This window comes from Ovis aries, chromosome X (assembly GCF_016772045.2).
Source record: "Ovis aries strain OAR_USU_Benz2616 breed Rambouillet chromosome X, ARS-UI_Ramb_v3.0, whole genome shotgun sequence".
Classification (NCBI taxonomy): Eukaryota; Metazoa; Chordata; class Mammalia; order Artiodactyla; family Bovidae; genus Ovis; species Ovis aries.
In genome coordinates this window covers 18,427,825-18,447,845 of record NC_056080.1, presented here as the reverse complement: position 1 = coordinate 18,447,845, position 20,021 = coordinate 18,427,825, and the positions used below count along the sequence as shown (strand labels likewise).

Genomic DNA, 20,021 nt, shown 5'->3' with positions numbered 1-20,021 from the left:
GGACACGACTGAAGTGACTTAGCAGCAGCAGCAGCAGCAGATGGAGTGGCTCTAGGTGGAGAGGCAGACGGATCTTGCCCCTTTACCTCTAAGATGTAATCGCATAGTTATAGAACCTTCTCCAGGATTCACCGATTAAGAAACCCTGCCCTTAGACACACAACCCTCACAGGTCTTCCAGATCATCAGAGAAAGTCTCTGGTCCCACATGCTTTGTTAAAACATGTTCATCACATTACAATTACTTGTACAGCTATGTCTGATGTCAGTATTACTTTTAATCAACTGACATGTTTGTTTTTCTAGAACAATTCATGCCTCAAACATGGAATAAGAATTACAGTGCAAAGTATTATATTTCTCTCTCCTTGCTCTCGGAAGTTGGGATGCTTTTAAAATCCATTTTGACTGAATTTCCTACCTATGATAAATCCTTTTTTCATATTTTTTCCACTCAACAGTGTCTCTTTCCCCTCCCCTAAAAAACAAAAGAACCTGAGGGTTTTTTGGTGAAAGTAGTAGGCAGTTTGGCTAGAGCAGTTAGCTCACTAGGAGAAAGTTAGTATGACCAGAAAGGTAGTATAAATGATCTCCAGACCATAGACTAGGAGTGTATTTGAGTGATCTTCTGTTAATACCTTGGCTTCCTAAGTCAAAATTTCTAGATGTCAAAAGATTTTTTTCAGTGGGAATAACACAATTTCTAGCCATTGCCTAGATAAAATTTTTAACCAATGGTTCATGTTCCTAAAAGCATGTGTGACATTAGGTTTTCAAAAATAAAAAATAGAGGACTTCACTGGTGGCCCAGTGGCTAAGACTCCATGCTCCCAATGCAGAGGACCCGGGTTCAGTCCCTGGTCAGGGACCTAGATCCCACATGCTGCAACTGAGAGTTCTCATGCCACAACTAAAGATTCCACATGCTGCAACTAAAAAGATCCCACATGCCATAATTAAAAGAACCTGCTTGCCAGCAACAAAGAGTGACTGAGACCCAGCACAGCCAAATAAATAAATATTAAAAGATAATAGCTAGGGCCATAGAATATATAAACATGTTTCATACCATCTTTTAATCTGTTGAGCAATGAGGTATAAAACTAAAAATGTAATGTCTGCATAACTCAGAGACAGTGTAGGAAGACTTTCAGATTTAAGTGTTTCCTACATGTTGCACTTCTCATTGGTCATATGTACTTGATTGTAGTAATTCTTCTAAGACTTGTAAGATCTATTTCCTGTTATCCATTCTCCTTAAGGGAAAATTCTTTAACATTAAAAGGAGATGAAATAATCCTTCCTAAGAAAAGGAGGCATTTCATTAAAATTTACTTTTTACATAAATTGGACTAATTCAGAGTCAGATAATGATCACCTTATTAGATATGTAAAAATGGGAATGTAAATCACAAGATTAGCTCTGATATATCAAGTTATAATTCTGTTTTACTTGAAATTGTTTGTAGCCTTAAGAAAATAATAGGCCTGGCATAAATACTTTTTAATAAACTCTTCTTGATTATGCATAATGTACCCATTTGTGAAATCATTGTAGAAAGAGAAATCTACTTAATTTTAAAAATTACTCCTTTGTAAGATACCAGTTGTATATTTCCCACATGAGACATACAAATACTCATTGTCCTCTATGTCTATTGTAATATTGGACAGTATACAGGCCAGGAAATGCCTTGTTAAGTATAGCTCTTATCTTGGAAATACGTGCAGAAGTGGGATTTTTATGATAAAGAAAGAATGACTCAAAATTACTGACAAGGATAAAGTTAAGAGAGTTTTTGATTCTCAAATAGATGTTGATACTTAATGTCTTCCTCTACCCATTTGGGATTTGATATATTTCACTATGAATCAGAACAATAATTCTGAAGTTTTTAAAGTTGTGCTTTTCTTAGTATGATAAATTTCAAGAATTAAAAAATTTAACTTAGTAGTTTAAAATATTCATTTTATATAAAATATTTTTAAAATTATTACTACAAAATGAACTAAAAAGCTAATTTGAGGAAAACATACTTTATTACTATCATTTACCTTTTCCCTTTAAATACCTGTAATACCTAGAATTAAGGGCAGCCCTAAGTTCCAGACCTTTTGCCCTTTCTTATACTAATAAAGTAGATTTGGAAGCTGTAGTTTTAACATTTAATTATTTTTTTCCTTTACAGACCAACTTTAGAGGTGGCAGATTTCATTTCCAACATAAATCAGACCTAGTACAGAAGAGCTTGTACATTCAGGCTAAATATCAGCGTTTACGGTTCGCTGGTCCAAGGGGATTTGTCACTAATAAATTCAGAGAAAGATTACTGAGGGGAAAAAAGGTTAGTTGGATTATTATCATTTAAAAATGTTAAGTGACTTTAGAACTCCTAAAGTATTTATGTTTAATAGATAAATTCAGTTTAAATTTTGACCTAAGAAGCAGCCTACATATCAAAGTTTTTATTGCATGATAGTTGAAGAAAAACTTAAGGGAATAATGGTAATAGATTTGTGAGACCACTTAATTTTAAAATGCCTTGGCTATTATACCTCAAATACTTTAAATATGCCAGCTGTTTGAACAGTTTACTTTAAAATTTCTGTCCTGTGGTTAATCTTTGAAATGGAAATTTGGGTAAAGACTTAGTATCTGATACATTTTAGCCTAATACAATGTGAATTTTCCAAGTACCAAAAAATATTGAATTGACTACATAAAAATGGCACATAATTACAAAATACAGTAACTTTTCTTTTTTCCCCATTCATTTGTTTTTTTGTGATAAAATACATATAACAAAATTTGCCATTTTAACCATTTTTATACAATTCAGTGGCACTACTTATATTCACAGCACTGTGCAACCATCATTACTATATGCTAACTCTTACTTAAAAAGTTTCACTACTTGATAATTTGTATTGTGTACTCTTTAGTTGTGGATTGATTTTATTTAAACTTGCCCTGTTGGCATTTGAAAATGCAGCACAACTATATAAAAGTAATTTTTGCAAATATTTGAAATGAGAACAATAGCATTTTACTGTTATGTGAGGCATGTTTGTCAATTTTTGACTCATTTTTGTTAATAATTTGGGGCTAATATTTTGAGAAGTAGATGTATATCTAATGTTACTATCAAATAATCTAGTTGTAGCTTTATAAATTTTCTAACCTTTAGTGTTCCCATAAATATTCATGCTGGTAAAGCCTTTACACTGAGCTTACTTAGTGATTTTAGTAAAACTTATTTTTCAAAATAAGTAGACCAGTAGAATGGAGTTAACAATTGATTTTTTTATTGAAGTTTTCGAGTTGAATAGAATATCTTCTGTAACTTCTCCCACCCTTCAATTTTAACTGACTACCTTAAAAGAGGTTTTTAATTTCACTGTGTCTATCACTCTTAGTGTTATGAAAGCTGTCTCTTGTTTAAAAATGTGAGAGTGACTGAAGTCATTTTCCCCTCTCATACACTTCCCATATGTTGGATCAAGGTGCTGCTTCTCTTCCTGTCTCATGTGACAAGTTTCTTTGCAGCAGATCTTCTAGGCATGCGTCCCCAGTCAAAGGTGGCAGCCTGGCTGTTCTCAGGGAAGCTGGTCATTGATCCCCACTCGAGAAGGAAGGCTGAGGCAAGCCTTTTCCTCAATTGCAAGGTTGGGTTTCATGTACATAGCATGTGTTTGTCTTTTGTTAGCTCTGTGCAGAACTTTTGAGTGTTAGCTTCACTTAGCTCCATTTTTACCCGTGTTTTTTAGATGATTTTGGGCTCCTGAGTGCTCACTTGACTGTTTGCCTCAGCCTGCAGTGTCTGTATGCTCAGTGAACTTGCCCCATTTCCTCATCCTTTTCTTTGCCTCAGCTTGTTTCACTCCTGCTGGCCACCCTGTTCTTCCAGACCACATTGCCTGCCAGCTTTACTTAACAGCCTGTAGAAACTAGATATCAAGCCTTCATCTTAGGACATAACAAGTTTGTCCTGGAAAGAGCCACAACCTGCTATGGGTCTCCAATCTCTAGGGCTTAGGGTTTTTGTATTATCTAGGATATAGCGGTTTTAGTTAGGGTCCCAGGCAGCTCGTGGCTTCACCTTCTTCTTGCATTTCACTGCCAACTGAGTGCTTTAGAAGTTGTCCCCATACGCTAGATTTTTTTTAATAAAACAGTGTCTACTACTATTTTTCTTGGGCCTACCATTCTGGGTACTACTTTAAAGATGTTTGTGTAGTAGCTACTTTGACATGAGCTTTTCCAGCATGGCTGCTGTCAATGCCTGCAAGCCATAGCCAGACTTTGTATAGATTTTTGTTTGAACTTAGGTCCACCTCTCTGAGCATGGCATGAAATCAAGCACTCTACTATTAGCACCCTTCTTGACAGTTGGGCTCCACACTGTCCTGAACTTTAGGGAAAGGAATGAGGCATCACAAACTGCTCTGTTTCTGTCAGGGTCTGAACTAAGGTACTTAAGACTAACTTCGCCTTAGAGATGTCCTAGTCGTATTATGCTACTCTGAAATCCCATTCCATAGTACCAGCTGGTAGTTTAGACCTAGTCCTCCATTTTACCTTGACTTTCGTGCCCTGCAGAAAAGAAGTGAAGTCCTGGAGTCTTTGGTTTCTTCCAGTGTTGCTTCATCCCAAGCTTTAGCATTGGAGGTTGGAGGGCGGGGGCGGGGAGGGGGGGACTTTGAAGCTCCTGCCCTGGAGAGAAACCTTAGTCCAGGCAGCATCTGTACCCTGCTTTGGCTTTTTTGCCCTACTAAGGAGTTCATTATTTTCGCTTGGTTAATTAATTAATCTAGGTGTCCTGGAGCTTCTTGATTCTGAAATTAGATATGAACCAATGTATTTGCATATGCCTCAAAGTCCACCAGGAAGGTTTACAGTGATCTTGTCTGGATTCCTCACTCTCTGACCATGTTGAATTGTCAAGGTTGATCATTCATAGCTTGACGTTCTTATCATGTTCATCTGTAGTACAGTCTGGTTACTGTGCCATCAGGCATGTGCTTCTTGTGTCCAGTACCAAACAGTTTCAGGGAGGAGTAGGGGAGATCCTTGATGTGCTCCTAATATATTTTGTCTGTTTACCAGAACTGTCATGGCTTCCCTAAAACTACTTCAGCTTCCTAGCTGCCTACGAAGTAGTAAGATTCCAAGGCAGTGTTAGGAACATGCAAAACTAAAATGCTTCCTCCTCATTCATCATGCACTTGTTATATTAACCCAATTCTTGCACCTAAATTCCATTTTATTATGTTTCCTTTGTCTTGGATTCTGTGCTTGGGCTAGAAGATGAGGAGGTAGGAGAAGTTTCTGTTACCCCTGGAAAGAGACTTTTATCCACTGTCATTCATAAGTGCCCCCATGAAATATTCTCTGCTCATCATAGAAAGTTTCCAGAAACTCTTGAGGGTCTGTCTGACTATGTACCAGACTAGGACAGAGAAGCTATTCAGAATTCATGAAGCCTCTTCTGGGAACATTGCCTCTGAAAAACTGCATTTGGTCAGGAAAACATGCAGCTCCTCAGCGTCCTAGACTCCAGGAGTCCCCCAGGTACCTGTCAGCTCAGTGCCTACCAGAGCTCTTCCAAACGTGGATAAGAAGAGGGGAAGGAGAGAGCAGAAAGAAACACTGTGGGGAGGAAACTAGAGACTGGGATTCATGGTTTGGGGGGTTGGAAAAAAACACAGGGGTCATGAGGTACAAAGAGAGCAGGAACCAAGATCAGATGAATCAATAAGAACCTATTATGCTCCTGCTGTATCCCTCGAGTTGAAGGATGCTGGGGCACAAAAGAAGTAATGATTGTGATGGTTGCACAACTCTGTGAATACACTAAAAACCATTGATTGTATTTTTAAATGGGTGAGCTATATGGTATGTGAATTATATCTCAAGATGTTAAAAGTAAAATCACACTGCTCTTCTCCTCAGACCACTGATTTCTCCTCAGGGTCCATAGCTCTCACAGCTAGCCAGCCAGGCTAGAAACTTGTCCTCCTCACCCTCCTAATTCTTTGACTACAATTGTCCCAGGTGTTCCTATTTGTTTAACTCATCTACTGTTCCAATTCACTGCATGTCATTCCACTCTGTGGATGTCTTATTTATTTCAGCGTTTTTCAAACTTTTGCTTACATACCCTAAAAGTACAAAAAATTATCTACGTCCTTGTACATGTTTAGGTTGGTATCTAATAACGTTTTTATCATAATTTTAATGTTATATAGGATATAATTTATGGCATATTATAAATAGAGAATCTTAGGTAAAATTGTTACATCATCATTTTAAATCTCTTTGGTGAACCTGCACACCACAGGAATTCGATAACTAGCATCCATTTTTTAAAATATGCAGACAAGGTTTTTTAACAAGTGGGAAATACTATGTCATTCCTTTTTTTTACCTTGAATTTGGATCCCATTTGCCCCATGGACTTTTAACTTTGAAAGTCTTTTAGTGCTCAGCAAATAAAATTTGACAGATAATATTAATAGATTTCTATGACTATTAGGTTGGATTGAATTAACATTACAGTTGATTACAATATTATAAATATATTACAGATTTTGTTAAGTAGTGATTAAACAAAAGTTTTATTGGAAATGCATTTCTCTTTTCAATTAGTTTGTGTGTTCATAGATAAATATTACTAGTAGAGTGTATAGGATAATATTGTTCAATTATCGATTCTAATGTATTTTTTCTTTTTGTAGATGTAAGTCCTGAGAAATCTTGTTTATAGGATTGTATAGATGGAAATGAAAGGACTTTTATTATAGCAGTGCCACTCAGTTCTTTGGACTCACTCTCAATTATAGGCCAGAAAATCACTTAGTGATCTGTTATCAAAAACTATTTGAATATTCTTTTACTGACAGGTTGATTTTGTCCTCCTACAATTAAAATAAGGCAAAGAAATAGAAAGCATCTGACTTGCAGAAGTATGATCTTTATAACTAGCTACTAGGGTTGATTCTGGAGAAGGCAATGGCACCCTACTTCAGTACTCTTGCCTGGAAAATCCCATGGGCAGAGGAGCCTGGTAGGCTGCAGTCCATGGGGTCGCTAAGAGTTGGACATGACTGAGTGACTTCACTTTCCCTTTCCACTTTCATGCATTGGAGAAGGAAATGGCAACCCACTCCAGTGTTCTTGCCTGGAGAATCCCAGGGACAGGGGAGCCTGATGGGCTGCCATCTATGGGGTCACACAGAGTCGGACATGACTGAAGTGACTTAGCAGCAGCAGCAGCAGCAGGGTTGATTCACTTTCTTGACACCATCACCAGTATTTCCAGGTGCCCCTTTTTTGGAGGAGGGCCCCCAGGTAATGCAAAGTACTAAGATTCAGGATAAGAAGGTGTATCTTTCTAGTATAAAAAGGAAGGGGATCAGCCTTAACCTATTATACAGGCAGATTAATTATGGAAGGCAAGCACTGAGCATTTGAAGGTCTGGAAATTAATCCCCTCCAAACTGTCTGTATCCACATACACCCTGGAAAATTGTCATATACCCCTAAGAGTATGTGTTACCCCAGTTTGATTGCTGACTTAGTTAACCATGCCTCTATTGATGACTTAAAAAAGTTAAAAGTCACTCAGTCATGTCCGACTCTTTGTGACCCCATGGACTATATACAGTCACATGGAATTCTCCAGGCGAGAATACTGGAATGGGTAGTTGTTTCCTTCTCCAGGGAATCTTCCCCACGTAGGAATTGAACCCAGGTCTCCTGCATTGCAGGCGCAGGATGCATTGTTGCTGTTGATGACTTAGGGATAGTTTACAGGTTTTCTTTTCTGTAAAACAACTGAGCACATTGACATTTTGGTATCTTGCCATGGCTTCATTTTTCCTCATTTTTGTTTTCACCAGAAGCACATGAAAGGGCCTGTTTACCTATGCCTAGCTAGCACTCCACATTATTAATCTCTATTACCCATTGTCAGTCTAATAGCAGAAAATAGTTCTCATATGCCTTTCTTCAGTTACTAATGATGTGAGCGTATTTTTTCTGTGTTACTGGTCATTTGTATTTCTTCCCTCAGTTTCCTTATTTCTGTGCTCTACCAGTGTTCCTGTTGAGGGTTGGTACTTTTTCTTACTGCTTTGTGGGAGCTTTTGATTTACTGAGGGCATTAACCTGTTACGCATTTTACTGCTATTTATTTTATGTTTGTCAGCTTCTATGGTGGCTTTTACCTGGTAAATTTTCATGAATCTGTCAGGTTAATCCCGTATCTTTCAGATTGCATATCATGTTTGTGCTTATAAAAATACTTTACTGTGTTTCCTTTAAGTAGTTTTGTGGTTAATTTTTTCAATATATAAATACTTGTTCCTTTTAGAATTTGTCTTTATGAAACAATATAAGGTCAGGATCTAACTTTTTTCCCAGTGGATGGTCAGTTTTTCTAACACTGCTTATTGAGTAATTTGTCCTCCCCTCCCCAACTGGAAATGCCACCTTTGCTGTGTCTTGCATTCTTAGGTATTCCAGGGCTTTTCAGGGAATCTTTAGAGCCTCTAACTTGCTCTCTCATCTCCTGTGATTTGTTTATTTTGTCCCTTTGCTAGTAACACAGTTAATTGTCCCAAAACACAGTCTGAGTCATATCACTCTTGTGCAAACATCTTCCAAGGATTCTGTTGCTTATTTAAAAAAAGAGACCAGACTTGTTAGCCAGGTCCAGCTCTAAGCTGCCTTTCTAACTACATTTTCCCATGTGCCCTGTGTTTTTGGAGCATAATATGTTTCATGTATTTTTATCTTTGTTCATGCTGTTCTCTTGACTAGAAATTGCCTCCAGATCCCCATTCTTTTCTTATTAAACCCCCTCTTTCCTTTTTAAGATCCACTGTAAAGTCTTATGAAAGCCCCCTCTTTAGCTCTTGCTTCATTTGGTCTCTAATTGTTGCTTCTTACCTTTCTATTTCCCCAAGTAGTTGATCAACTCCTTGAGGATAGAGGGAACCTCAATAGTGTCATGTCTGCCCCTACTACCTTTCATACAGTTTGTCTTTTAAAATGCTTGTTGAATGGAATCTAATCACAACACACACAAACACATACACATCTATAGCTCTAAAAAGTTAGTGCACAGCAGCAGTTGTGTCAGGGGTCCCAAGAACCACCCCGGGTTCAGTGATTCACGAGGAGGAATCAGAGGATGCAGCCTGTGGTGACACTGCTAACTGTGATGTTCAGTGGAATGCTGCACAGCACAGTCAGCACAGAGAGGTGCACGGACGAAGTTCAGAGGACAGTGGGTACAGGTTTTCAAGAGTCCCATCCCAGTGGAGTCACACAGGATGTGCCTGAGACCTCAAACAGTGAGCTGTTTGGGGGCATGCGTGAAATGTTGCCAAGCAGGGAATTTCGTTAGAGACTCAGGGCCCAATGGTGGTCATGTAGGTAGCCCCCACCAGGCACATACCACATTCCAGACTCTGAGCTCTAGCTCAGAGTCTAAAGCAGATGTTCGGCATAGACCATGTTGTTTGCACAATTTATGCACCCATTGATGGTGAGAACTTCCTGAAATATAAGTTCTTAGATGCAAGCCAAAGGCCAGCTTTATAAGCAGGCCTTTCAAAGAATAGCAGTCAGGCATGCTATGTTCACTCTTTTCTGCACAGCCATATTTTTGAAGAGCTTGTTTCCACAGGTGGAAGTGCCTGAAGAGAGGTGGAAAAGATCAGGATGTTAGAGATGGTCAGGGAATATATCCTAAGTATTGTGATTTCTACTGTCTTTACCGAGGAGGGAAGTTGTAAGCTGAGTCTTGGAGAGCAGGACTTAGAAGCAGCTACAGCCAGAGATCCATTTTTGTCAGTAGAATGTAGAGTTGGATAGAAACAGGTATCCAAGTTATAGAGGACCTGGAAATCTGGGTAGAAAAGAGAGGACAGGAGGTGGTGGCAGCAGGACGTCTTCCTACACTGAGAAGGAGAAAACTGTCTAAGGTTGAGGGCTTGGTGGGCAGGTTCCAGGAGGAGGCAAAATGGAGGAAGACCAACAAGGAAATAACTGCAGTGACACAAGTGTCAAGTTATGAACACCTCGATGAGGGTGGTGCTCATATGTCTAGTTCAGCATTCTACTTAACATAGATTTTCAAATAACTGGAAGAATGTAGGGATCAATCTGAGAGTGAATGTAGAAGAAGCCATGTCAGGGGTGAAGGTGATGCAGAATAATTACACATTTTTACAAACTGTTTAAGTTGAAGTTTTTCAGAATTATTACAGTTACTGTTTATTTTTAAAGTTGTTAGTAGGCAACAGATATTTAATTTGAAGATCAATGTAAATGCTATTTATATTATATAATGAGTAAAGAAATAGGATACAGTGAACTCTGGCTCTGTTTAAAGGAATGATGTTGACAAAAATTATGTATGTATTTTGAACATTTCATTAATCAAAATAGAAGAATTTTCTATCAGTACTGTTTTTGTTTGGAATTAGACGTTTCCATATGGATATAAGTGCCAAAAAATAAATAAACTTTTAAATTTCTTTCAGTTTTAATAATATAAGATCCTAGTTAAAAGGTAAGGCTATATGTATTAATAAGTTTTTTAATGTCCCAGAAAAACATGCCATTCTACCATTTTTGCTCTTTTATTAATTGCATGGTCCTGTGTCCAGTTTGTGGTTGGTAATTTAATATTTTGCATAGCATCACAGTATAGAATTCACATTTGTTAAGTCGTAGTCTTATTGTTATTGTGAATTCCTTTTCCTGTGTTTATTGAAACCATACATCTTCGTACAATGTAGGTAAACCATCCAAAAGCAAGAAAGTTTTAACCCCTCTAATAGCTTTCTTTGCTGTTATCAGTCAAGCTAGAAGAGTCCATGTAGTTTTAGAATTAGATACCATATGATGACAAAGATAAAGGTTGTGTGCGTGTCACATTGGGGTCTGTTTTTGAGGGACTAAGGTTTAAGAGTCTTGATTTTTCTGTCAGGGATGTCCCCAGTGAAACTCACCCAAGTAGCAAAATGCTGTTTTCATTAACTTACTAATACTAGCCTATTGAGTGCCATATATTTTCTTTGTCCTACTGACACCATTTGATAGCTGCTTTGATGTGTTTTGTTGTTACTTTCTGTCTTTGGGAATATATATATACACACATATATATGTGTGTGTGTGTGTATATATATATATATAGCTTTGTGGGGATCTTGAGTACAAGTGGTAATATATTAATTAAAATATTTTGAAAATTGGAGTGTAAACAAAATTCTAGCTCAGATGTTTGAACCGACAATTCTTTTGAAGACCGTATTTCTCCTGTTTTCTCTCAATAGGAATATACAAACATTGACCCAGCAATCTAATTGGAAATTGTTATAAATGGAAACGACACTACAGGACGATATTTGGGAGCATCTTTTTATCAAGAGTTAGAATTGGCACTAAAGCACTAATACTGTAACTTTCTTGATAAAATAATTTTATTTTTCTGTAGTGGAATGCTGCAACTTTTTTACACTTAACAATTGCTTTTAAATTACAGTATTCAATTTAAAAGTTGTATTAACTACAGCTTCTTTTGCAAAAAGTCTCAAGGGGCATTATTTGTTGATGCATTTTTCTCTGAGCATGGTTTCATAGAGAACTGAGTTATATCCAGACATTTCTATGTTGAAAGTTTTGCTTATGAAATAAAACAAAGTATGAATTGTATAGTGTCTGTACATGAAAGAACTTTAAACAGTGGCCTTACATAGCAATTTTTATATCAGATTTTTCTTTTTCTGATGACATTTGGCTTACAACTTGAAGTTTTCTTAAGCTTCTGAAGATCGAGGTCTATATACTTCATACATTTCATATTATGACATAAGAAAGCGCAAAAAAGGTGCTTCAAATTTTCCATCAGGTAGTTATGAGTGCACAGAATTTTTAGTAATTGGTTCATTCAGTTATTTTTCCACAACTATTTGTTCTTTTCCAGTTTCAAAATGCTATTGTGAAAAATACATGAAGGTTTTATAATCTATATATTCCATCTTACTTTCCCTCAGGGTAAGCTTGTGCGTATCATATTTTTAAAGGCTTTTAAAAAATTGACAGACAAAAATCTCATATTTGGAAATTGTACTTTACTACAGCATTACACATTTTGCAAGCACAGATTATAAAGTGTTTATTTTCAGTTCAGTTGTATTGAGTACCTACTATGTGTAAGATAACATCGATGGGACTTTCAATGACATTTTAAGTCTCAATATCTTGTTTCTTTGTTTTCTGTGTTTTGCTTAATAATAATATACATTCCCACTTACATTTTTGTCAAATGTTTAATTGTAATGAAATAAAATACTATTGATCCTTCTGCTTGAAGCAATTACTTGCCAGTTTGTGAGAACATTAATTTCGTATGAGAATTACAGCCCTAGGTATGACCTGTTGATGTTTAAACCACTGCTCTGTACTTACAAAAACCAAACATAATATACTAAAGGTTGAGAGAGAAATTGGCATTCCTGGTTGAGCATCTCCTGGTCACATTTCTTTCTTACTGGTTTCACAGACCTTAAGAGGCACTATTCTGTTGGTGGTTTTGCTGCTTTTAAAATCTGATCGGTTGGCGAAATCTGGGTGAAGCGTACATAGGATCTCTGGATTATTTCTTATATCTACATGTAAAGTCAATATAAATTTCAGTTTTTAAAAGATCAGCCATAATCTTATCATAGAAAACTACTATACATATTTTGGAGGATATATTTTTTCAATTAGAAAAACTGTTAATTATGTAGATACATAATACGGACCATATTTTATCCAGTAAACCCTACATTTTTCAGTGGTTTTTAGAAAAAGGTTGGAGATAGTTTCAGGTGGAAGGAAGGAGGAAAAAGTAAAGCAGGATTAGAAACTCTCCTTTTCTATTATCTAGCAAACTCAATAACTGGCAACCACAGATTCGCCAGCAGCAACCAAGCAAGGAAACGGGGAAGATGCCAGTGTAACAGGGCGTGGTGTGACTTGCAGCTCCCCCCACCCCTTGAGTAGTACTGAGCAAAGAAACTGGAGTGATAGCCCCAGTATGAATGGAGGGACTGATGCGGCGACCAGGTCATGTGGAGGAGACTCAAGGAAAATCCTTGGTAAGGTGAGGGCTTGTTACTATCTCAGGACCTCAGGGAAAGGGGAAAGATTCACCAGGACAAGGCACTCTCCAGGTTGCAAAGTAGCCTGGGGAAGCCAGAGCCCACAGAGTAAGATACACCTGTGGGTCCAGTGAGCACCAGTTCTGGACACTTAATGGGAACCCAAACAAGGGAGGATACCAGGTTCCCCAGCAAAGTCCTGCCTAAAGGAATGGTTATTATTACTAGCTCTGAATCCAATAAAATAACACAACTAAGATTTTAAAACCGAGGAAATCAGAGTTGTAGAATAGAATGTTAATGTTATAAATCTTGACAGAAATGAATCAGTTGGGACATGGTGGGGGTGGGGTGAGGTGGTATGGGGGAAAAATGGGATGAAGACTAAGAACCAACCACTTCATCTTTCATGAGCAGGTGTCATGTCAAGTTATAGCATCTAAGACTGTGATATAAAGTAGAAAAAAAATTATTTTTCAGTCTTTTTCTTGACCTAATGCAGTGGTTCTCAAAGCATCATTTCCCAACCAACAACATCAGCATCACCCATGAACTTAGAAATGCAGATTTCTGGCTGTACTGCCAACCTGCTGGATCAGAAACCTTGGGGATGGCCCAGCAGTCTGTTTGAATAATCTGGATGCTCGCTCAGTTTGAGATTCACTGACAGTGCGTTTAGGAACCTAGCAGCCCTTGTATTTATCAGAAGTTTATCAATACCTTCAGTTTCATTTCTAATTTTTTTCTGTAGCATTCAACTGAAACTGTTAAAAATAGCAATTTTCACCATCAGTCCTGTCTGTGCATGGATAGAGAGAGGTCAGGACACATGCCCACCCACTGTTAACTCAGATGATTTTTGTAAGTGGTGGGATTATGAGTGATTCTTTGTGCTTTTCTGTATTCTGGTTGAATATAATGAATGTTGTATCATTTTTATAAAAGGAAGCCTTTTTTAAGTAATATTTTATCCTATCCATTTTATATGTTACTAAAAATTTGTAGAAATAGGTTTTACCTCCAAGGGCTACCCTATTTCTCCTTAGTCCAGAGGGGTTTGCTCCTTGTGTCCCTTCCACATCATCAAATGTGGATAAACATATTTATGTGTTGCATTAGCTTTTAATAAATTGATTTCTAATATTTGATATAATTATGTATAATTTAAATTCATTTGGAATAGTATATAAAAGGAAGAAAAATTCATTTAACAGTCACACTGCTCATATATATTTAGTGTAAACTAACTTTTGCTATTTTTTATTAGTCTTTTTCTGAGCTTTATCATTTTGGTAGTTGAGATAATACTTTATGTATATTCAGCCTTTGTAGATAGTCACACACATGTTTAAAATGTGTTTGTAGTTTGTATGACATTCAGCTTTACATATTTTAGAGGACAAGGCGAATCCTGTTCCCAAAAAGCAAAAAATGTTTTCTAAAACCCTGAATTATTAACATTAAGAGAGCATGTTTGTTTTTGCTGTACATATCATTTATGATATTAAAAGCTAGATTGAATTTTACAGGTAATTTTCTGAAGCAAATTCTTACCTCAAATTCGAATCCCTTCTAATGATACTTAATATTTCATAAAGAAGAAATTGATTCCAATGTTGTGAAGTTCTTGCTGATGAGAATTTTCTGCAAAGGATTGCAGAGAATTCAGTGTGACTTATTTAATGGTCTCTTAAGGACTATGGTGAAAACATGCCCAGAAGTTCTTCAATAAGTTAAACATGGAATTACCATAGGATGCAGCAGTTTCACTCTTAGGTGTATGCCCACGAAAACTGAAAGCAGAGACTTAAAAACGTGTACTCAATGGCATTTTTTGCAAAAGCCAAAAGGTGGAAACAACCCAAGTATTCATCAACAGATGACTAGATAAACAAAATCTGGTCTATCCAGACTATGGAATCTTCTTATACAGTCATAAGAAGGAATAAAGTGTTGATACATGCTACCCCATGCGTGAGTCTTGTCAACATTATGCTTAGTGAATAAGCCACAAAAGAACAAGTATATGATTCTATTTATATGAAATACCTAGAATAGATAGGAAGTAATTATGCTTTCTATTTTAAAAATTTCTCCATTGCTTTGGCTCCTACTCCCGCATATGTGAATATTTCAAAGCTCCAGGAAATTTAGAATTTTGCCTTTTTTCTCTGATATTCTGAAAGTTATCAATGATGGGTCTTTTCTATGGCTCCTTGTTTATCTGAGCTCCTGCTGAGCTCCTTCTGCCTGGAGATTTAGGTCTTTCCATTCTATGGTAATTTTCACCTTCCACCATCTCTCTCTTTTGAAGCTCTGTCCTTACCTCCCAACCCTCAGGGCAGCACCTGGCAACATCCTTATTCATTTGGTTTTTTGAATAGGTACAATATTAACATACTTCCACAGATCAAAACTATCTATATAAAAAAATACACTAAATGTCACTATCTTCCATATTCCTGCAACACCATTCCCTCCCACTCCCTGTAGATAACCAGCTTCTGGCTTCTGCCTGTGTTTTTGATAAAGACAAGCAGATACATGTCTGTTTTCTTATTTCCTCTTTCTTATGCAGAAGAAAGTATCTTCTGTGTCATCTTCTGCACTTTTGCTCTTTTCACTTAAGAAATCCTAGAAGTCACTCCATGTCATTTTGTGAGGTTGTTCTCCTCCTGTACAGCTACACATCCTCCACTTGTCCCTGTGCTCTTATGTTCAGACATTTGGGTAGTTTCTGATATTTGGCAATTACAAATAATGCTGTAATCAATAACCTTGTGCATATTTAGTTTCATTTAATTGGAGGTAAATCTTCAGGGTAGATTCTAAGAAGTGAGATTGTTGGGCAGAAGGGTAAACTGTATGTGCAGTATTCCTAGATACTGCCAGCTCTTCTCCATAAGAGTTGTACCAGTTGGAATTTCCTCCAGCAATGCTGGAGACAGCCTCTTTTCCTACTGGCCTGTGGCATGTATTGACAAGGTTTTGAACTTTTGCCAATCTGACCCATGGAAAATGCTATATCAGTGCTGTTTTAATTTGCATTTCAACCAGAGATATTTTAATTAATTAGAAATATAGTTGATTTACAGTATTAGTTTCACGTGTGTAGCCTAGTTATTCAATGTTTTTATAGATTATACTACATTTAAAGTTATTACAAAATAATAGCTTTGTTTCCCTGTGTTGCTTATTAATTTTATACATTGTAATTTGTATGTATCTCAATCCTCTCCCCATATCTCCCTACTTCCTCTCTCCACTGGTAACCACACTAGTTTGTTCTGTTTTTCAGCCTGTTTCTGTTTTGTTTTGGGGCAGATTTGATCATCAGGTACCAAAACACATTTTACAGGTTCTCAGTTTGGTATTCTGCAAACCACTTCAGTATTCTTGCCTTAAGAACCCCATGAACTGTATGAAAAGGCAAAAAGAGGACACTGAATGATGAACTCCCCAGGTCAGTAGGTGCCCAATATGCTACTGGAGATCAGTTGAGAAATAACTCCAGAAAGAATGAAGGGATGGAGCCAAAGCAAAAACAATACCCAGTTGTGGATGTGACTGGTGAGAGAAGCTAGGTCCGATGCTGTAAAGAGCAGTATTGCATAGGAACCTTGAATGTTAGGTCCATGAATCAAGGCAAATGGAAAGTGGTCAAACAGGAGATGGCAAAAGTAAGCATTGGCATTCTAGGAATCATTGAACTAAAATAAACTGGAATGAGTGAATTTAACTCAGATGACCATTATATATACTACTGCAGGCAGGAATCCCTTAGAAGAAATGGAATCACCATCATACTCCTAAACACAGTACTTGGATGCAATCTCTGAAACAACAGAATGATCTCTGTTCATTTCCAAGGCAAACCATTTAATATCACGGTAATCCAAGTCTATGCCCTGGCCACTAATGCTGAAGAAGCTGAAGTTGAATGGCTCTTAGAAGATCTACAAGACCTTCTGAACTAACACCCAAAAAAGATGTCCTTTTCATTATAGGGGTCTGGAATGCAAAAGTAGGAAGTCAAGAAACACCTAGAGTAACAGGCAAATTTGGCCTTGGACTACAGAAAAAAGCAGGGCAAAGGCTAATAGACTTTTGCCAAGAGAATGCACTGGTCATAGCAAACACCCTCTTCCAACAACACAAGAGAAGACTCTACACATGGACATCACCAGATGGTCAACACCAAAATCAGATTGATTATATTCTTTGCAGCCAAAGATGGAGAAGCTCTATACAGTCAGCAAAAACAAGACTGGGAGCTGACTGTGGCTCAGATCATGAACTCCTTATTGCCAAATTCAGACTTCAATTGGAGAAAGTAGGAAAAACCACTAGACCATTCAGATATGACCTAAATCAAATCCCTTATGATTATATAGAAGTGAGAAATAGATTTAAGGGACTAGATCTGATAGAGTGCCTGATGGTCTATGGACAGAGGTTCATGACATTGTACAGGAGACAGGGATCAAGACCATCCCCAAGAAAAAGAAATGCAAAAAGGCAAAATGGCTGTCTAAGGAGGCCTTACAAATAGCTGTGAAAAGAGAAGGGAAAAGCAAAGTAGAAAAGGAAAGATATAAGCATCTGAATGCAGAGTTCCAAAGAATAGCAAGAAGAGATAAGAAAGCCCTCCTCAGTGACCAATGCAAAGAAATAGAGGAAAAGAACAGAATGGGAAAAACTAGAGATCTCTTCAAGAAAATCAGAGATACCAAGGGAACATTTCATGCAAAGATGGGCACAATAAAGGACAGAAATGGTATGGACGTAACAGAAGCAGAAAATATTAAGAAGAGGTGGCAAGAATACACAGAAGAGCTATACAAAAAAGATCTTAATGACCCAGATAACCACGATGGTATGATCACTCACCTAGTGCCAGACATCCTGGAACGCAAAGTCAAGTGGGCCTTTGGAAGAATCACTATGAACAAAGCTAGTGGAGGTGATGGAATTTCAGCTGAGATATTTCAAATCCTAAAAGACGATGATATGAATGTGCAGCACTCAATATGCCAGCAAATTTGGAAGACTCAGCAGTGGCCACAGGACTGGAAAAGGTCAATTTTCATTCCAATTCCAAAGAAAGGCAATGCCCAAGAATGCTCAAACTACCCCACAATTGCACTCATCTCACACGCTAATAAAGTAATGCTCAAAATTCTTGAGTCCAGGCTTCAGCAATACGTGAACTGTGAACTTCCAGATGTTCAAGCTGGTTTTAGAAAAGGCAGAGGAACCAGAGATCAAATTGTCAACATCCGCTGGATCATCAAAGAAAGCAAGAGAGTTCCAGAAAAACATCTATTTCTGCTTTATTGACTATGCCAAAGCCTTTGTGTGGATCACAATAAACTGGAAAATTCTGAAAGAGATGGGAATACCAGACCACCTGACCTGCCTCTTGAGAAACCTGTATGCAGGTCAGGAAGCAACAGTTAGAACTGGACATAGAACAACAGACTGGTTCCAAACAGGAAAAGGAGTACATCAAGGCTGTATATTGTCACCCTGCTTATTTAACTTATATGCAGAGTATATCATGAGAAACACTGGACTGGAAGAAGCACAAGCTGGAATCAAGATTGCCGGAAGAAATATCACTAACCTCAGATATGCAGATGACACCACCCTTATAGCAGAAAGTGAAGAAGAACTAAAGATCTTGATGAAAGTGAAAGAGGAGAGTGAAAAAGTTGGCTTAAAGCTCAACATTCAGAAAACGAAGATCATGGCATCGGGTCCCATCACTTCATGGCAAATAGATGTGGAAACAGTGTCAGACTTTATTTTTCTGGGCTCCAAAATCACTGCAGATGGTGACTGCAGCCATGAAATTAAAAGATGCTTACTCCTTGGAAGGAAAGTTATGACCAACCTAGACAGCGTATTAAAAAGCAGAGACATTATTTTGCCAACAAAGGTCTGTCTAGTCAAGGCTATGGTTTTTCCAGTGGTCATGTATGGATGTGAGAGTTGGACTGTGAAGAAAGCTGAGCACGAAGAATTGATGCTTTTGAACTGTGGTGTTGGAGAAGACTCTTGAGAGTCCCTTAGACTGCAACCAGTCCATCCTAAAGGAGATCAGTCCTGGGTGTTCACTGGAAGGACTGATGTTGAAGCCGAAAACTCCAATACTTTAGCCACCTGATGCGAAAAGCTGATTGATTTGAAAAGACCTTGATGCTGGGAAAGATTGAGGGCAGGAGGAGAAGGGGATGACAGAGGATGAGATGGTTGGATGGCATCACCGACTCAATGGACATGAGTCTGGGTAAACTGCTGGAGTTGGTGATGGACAGTGAGGCCTGGCATGCTGCGGTTCATGGGGTCGCAAAGAGTTGGACATGACTGAGCAACTGAACTCAGAAAACTCTGGGGAAATAGTTTTCATCTTTGAAAAATTTTAGCACCCATGCCACCCAAATGGACAGAGATGACTTCTGAGCCTTTCTAGTTTTTTGGTTTTTTTTTTTCATTCAATTTGGTCTCTTCCTGTTCATGTTTTAGCTAGCAGGAACTATTCTAAAGCTTTCTTGCCCCACCTAATGGGCAAGGAAGGAAATTGAGCTGCCTTTTTTGATTGCTGCCTGGAAACCAGTTGAGATTCAGCACCTCCTAAGATGTCCTAGTGTGCTGCTGCTAAATTGCTTCAGTTGTGTCCGACTCTGTGCGACCCATAGTCGGCAGCCCACCAGGCTCCCCTGTCCCTGGGATTCTCCAGGCAAGAACACTGGAGTGGGTTGCCATTTCCTTCTCCAATGCATGAAAGTAAAAAGTGAAAGTGAAGTCGCTCAGTCGTGTCGGACTCTTCGCGACCCCATGGCCTGCAGCCTACAAGG

At 37.9% G+C, this 20,021-nt stretch overlaps 1 protein-coding gene across 14 annotated transcripts in view; it reads left to right on the top strand.

Moving 5' to 3' along the window:
• The window catches only part of BCLAF3 (BCLAF1 and THRAP3 family member 3), a 56,212-nt gene extending 43,820 nt beyond the window's left edge, over positions 1-12,392 (top strand). For 6 of the 14 annotated variants that reach the window (XM_015104820.4, XM_060407729.1, XM_015104822.4 and 3 more), the window contains 2 exons: positions 2,190-2,345; positions 11,350-12,392. In XM_015104820.4, the coding sequence (XP_014960306.1) occupies positions 2,190-2,345; positions 11,350-11,379 (186 nt within the window). In that variant the 3' untranslated portion in view covers positions 11,380-12,392. Of the gene's footprint in view, positions 1-2,189; positions 2,346-3,547; positions 3,665-10,554; positions 10,584-11,349 lie in introns of those variants that run through there. The other 8 variants (XM_042242538.2, XM_015104824.4, XM_060407730.1 and 5 more) reach the window with 4 other exon arrangements.
• The last annotated feature ends 7,629 nt before the right edge of the window (positions 12,393-20,021 follow it).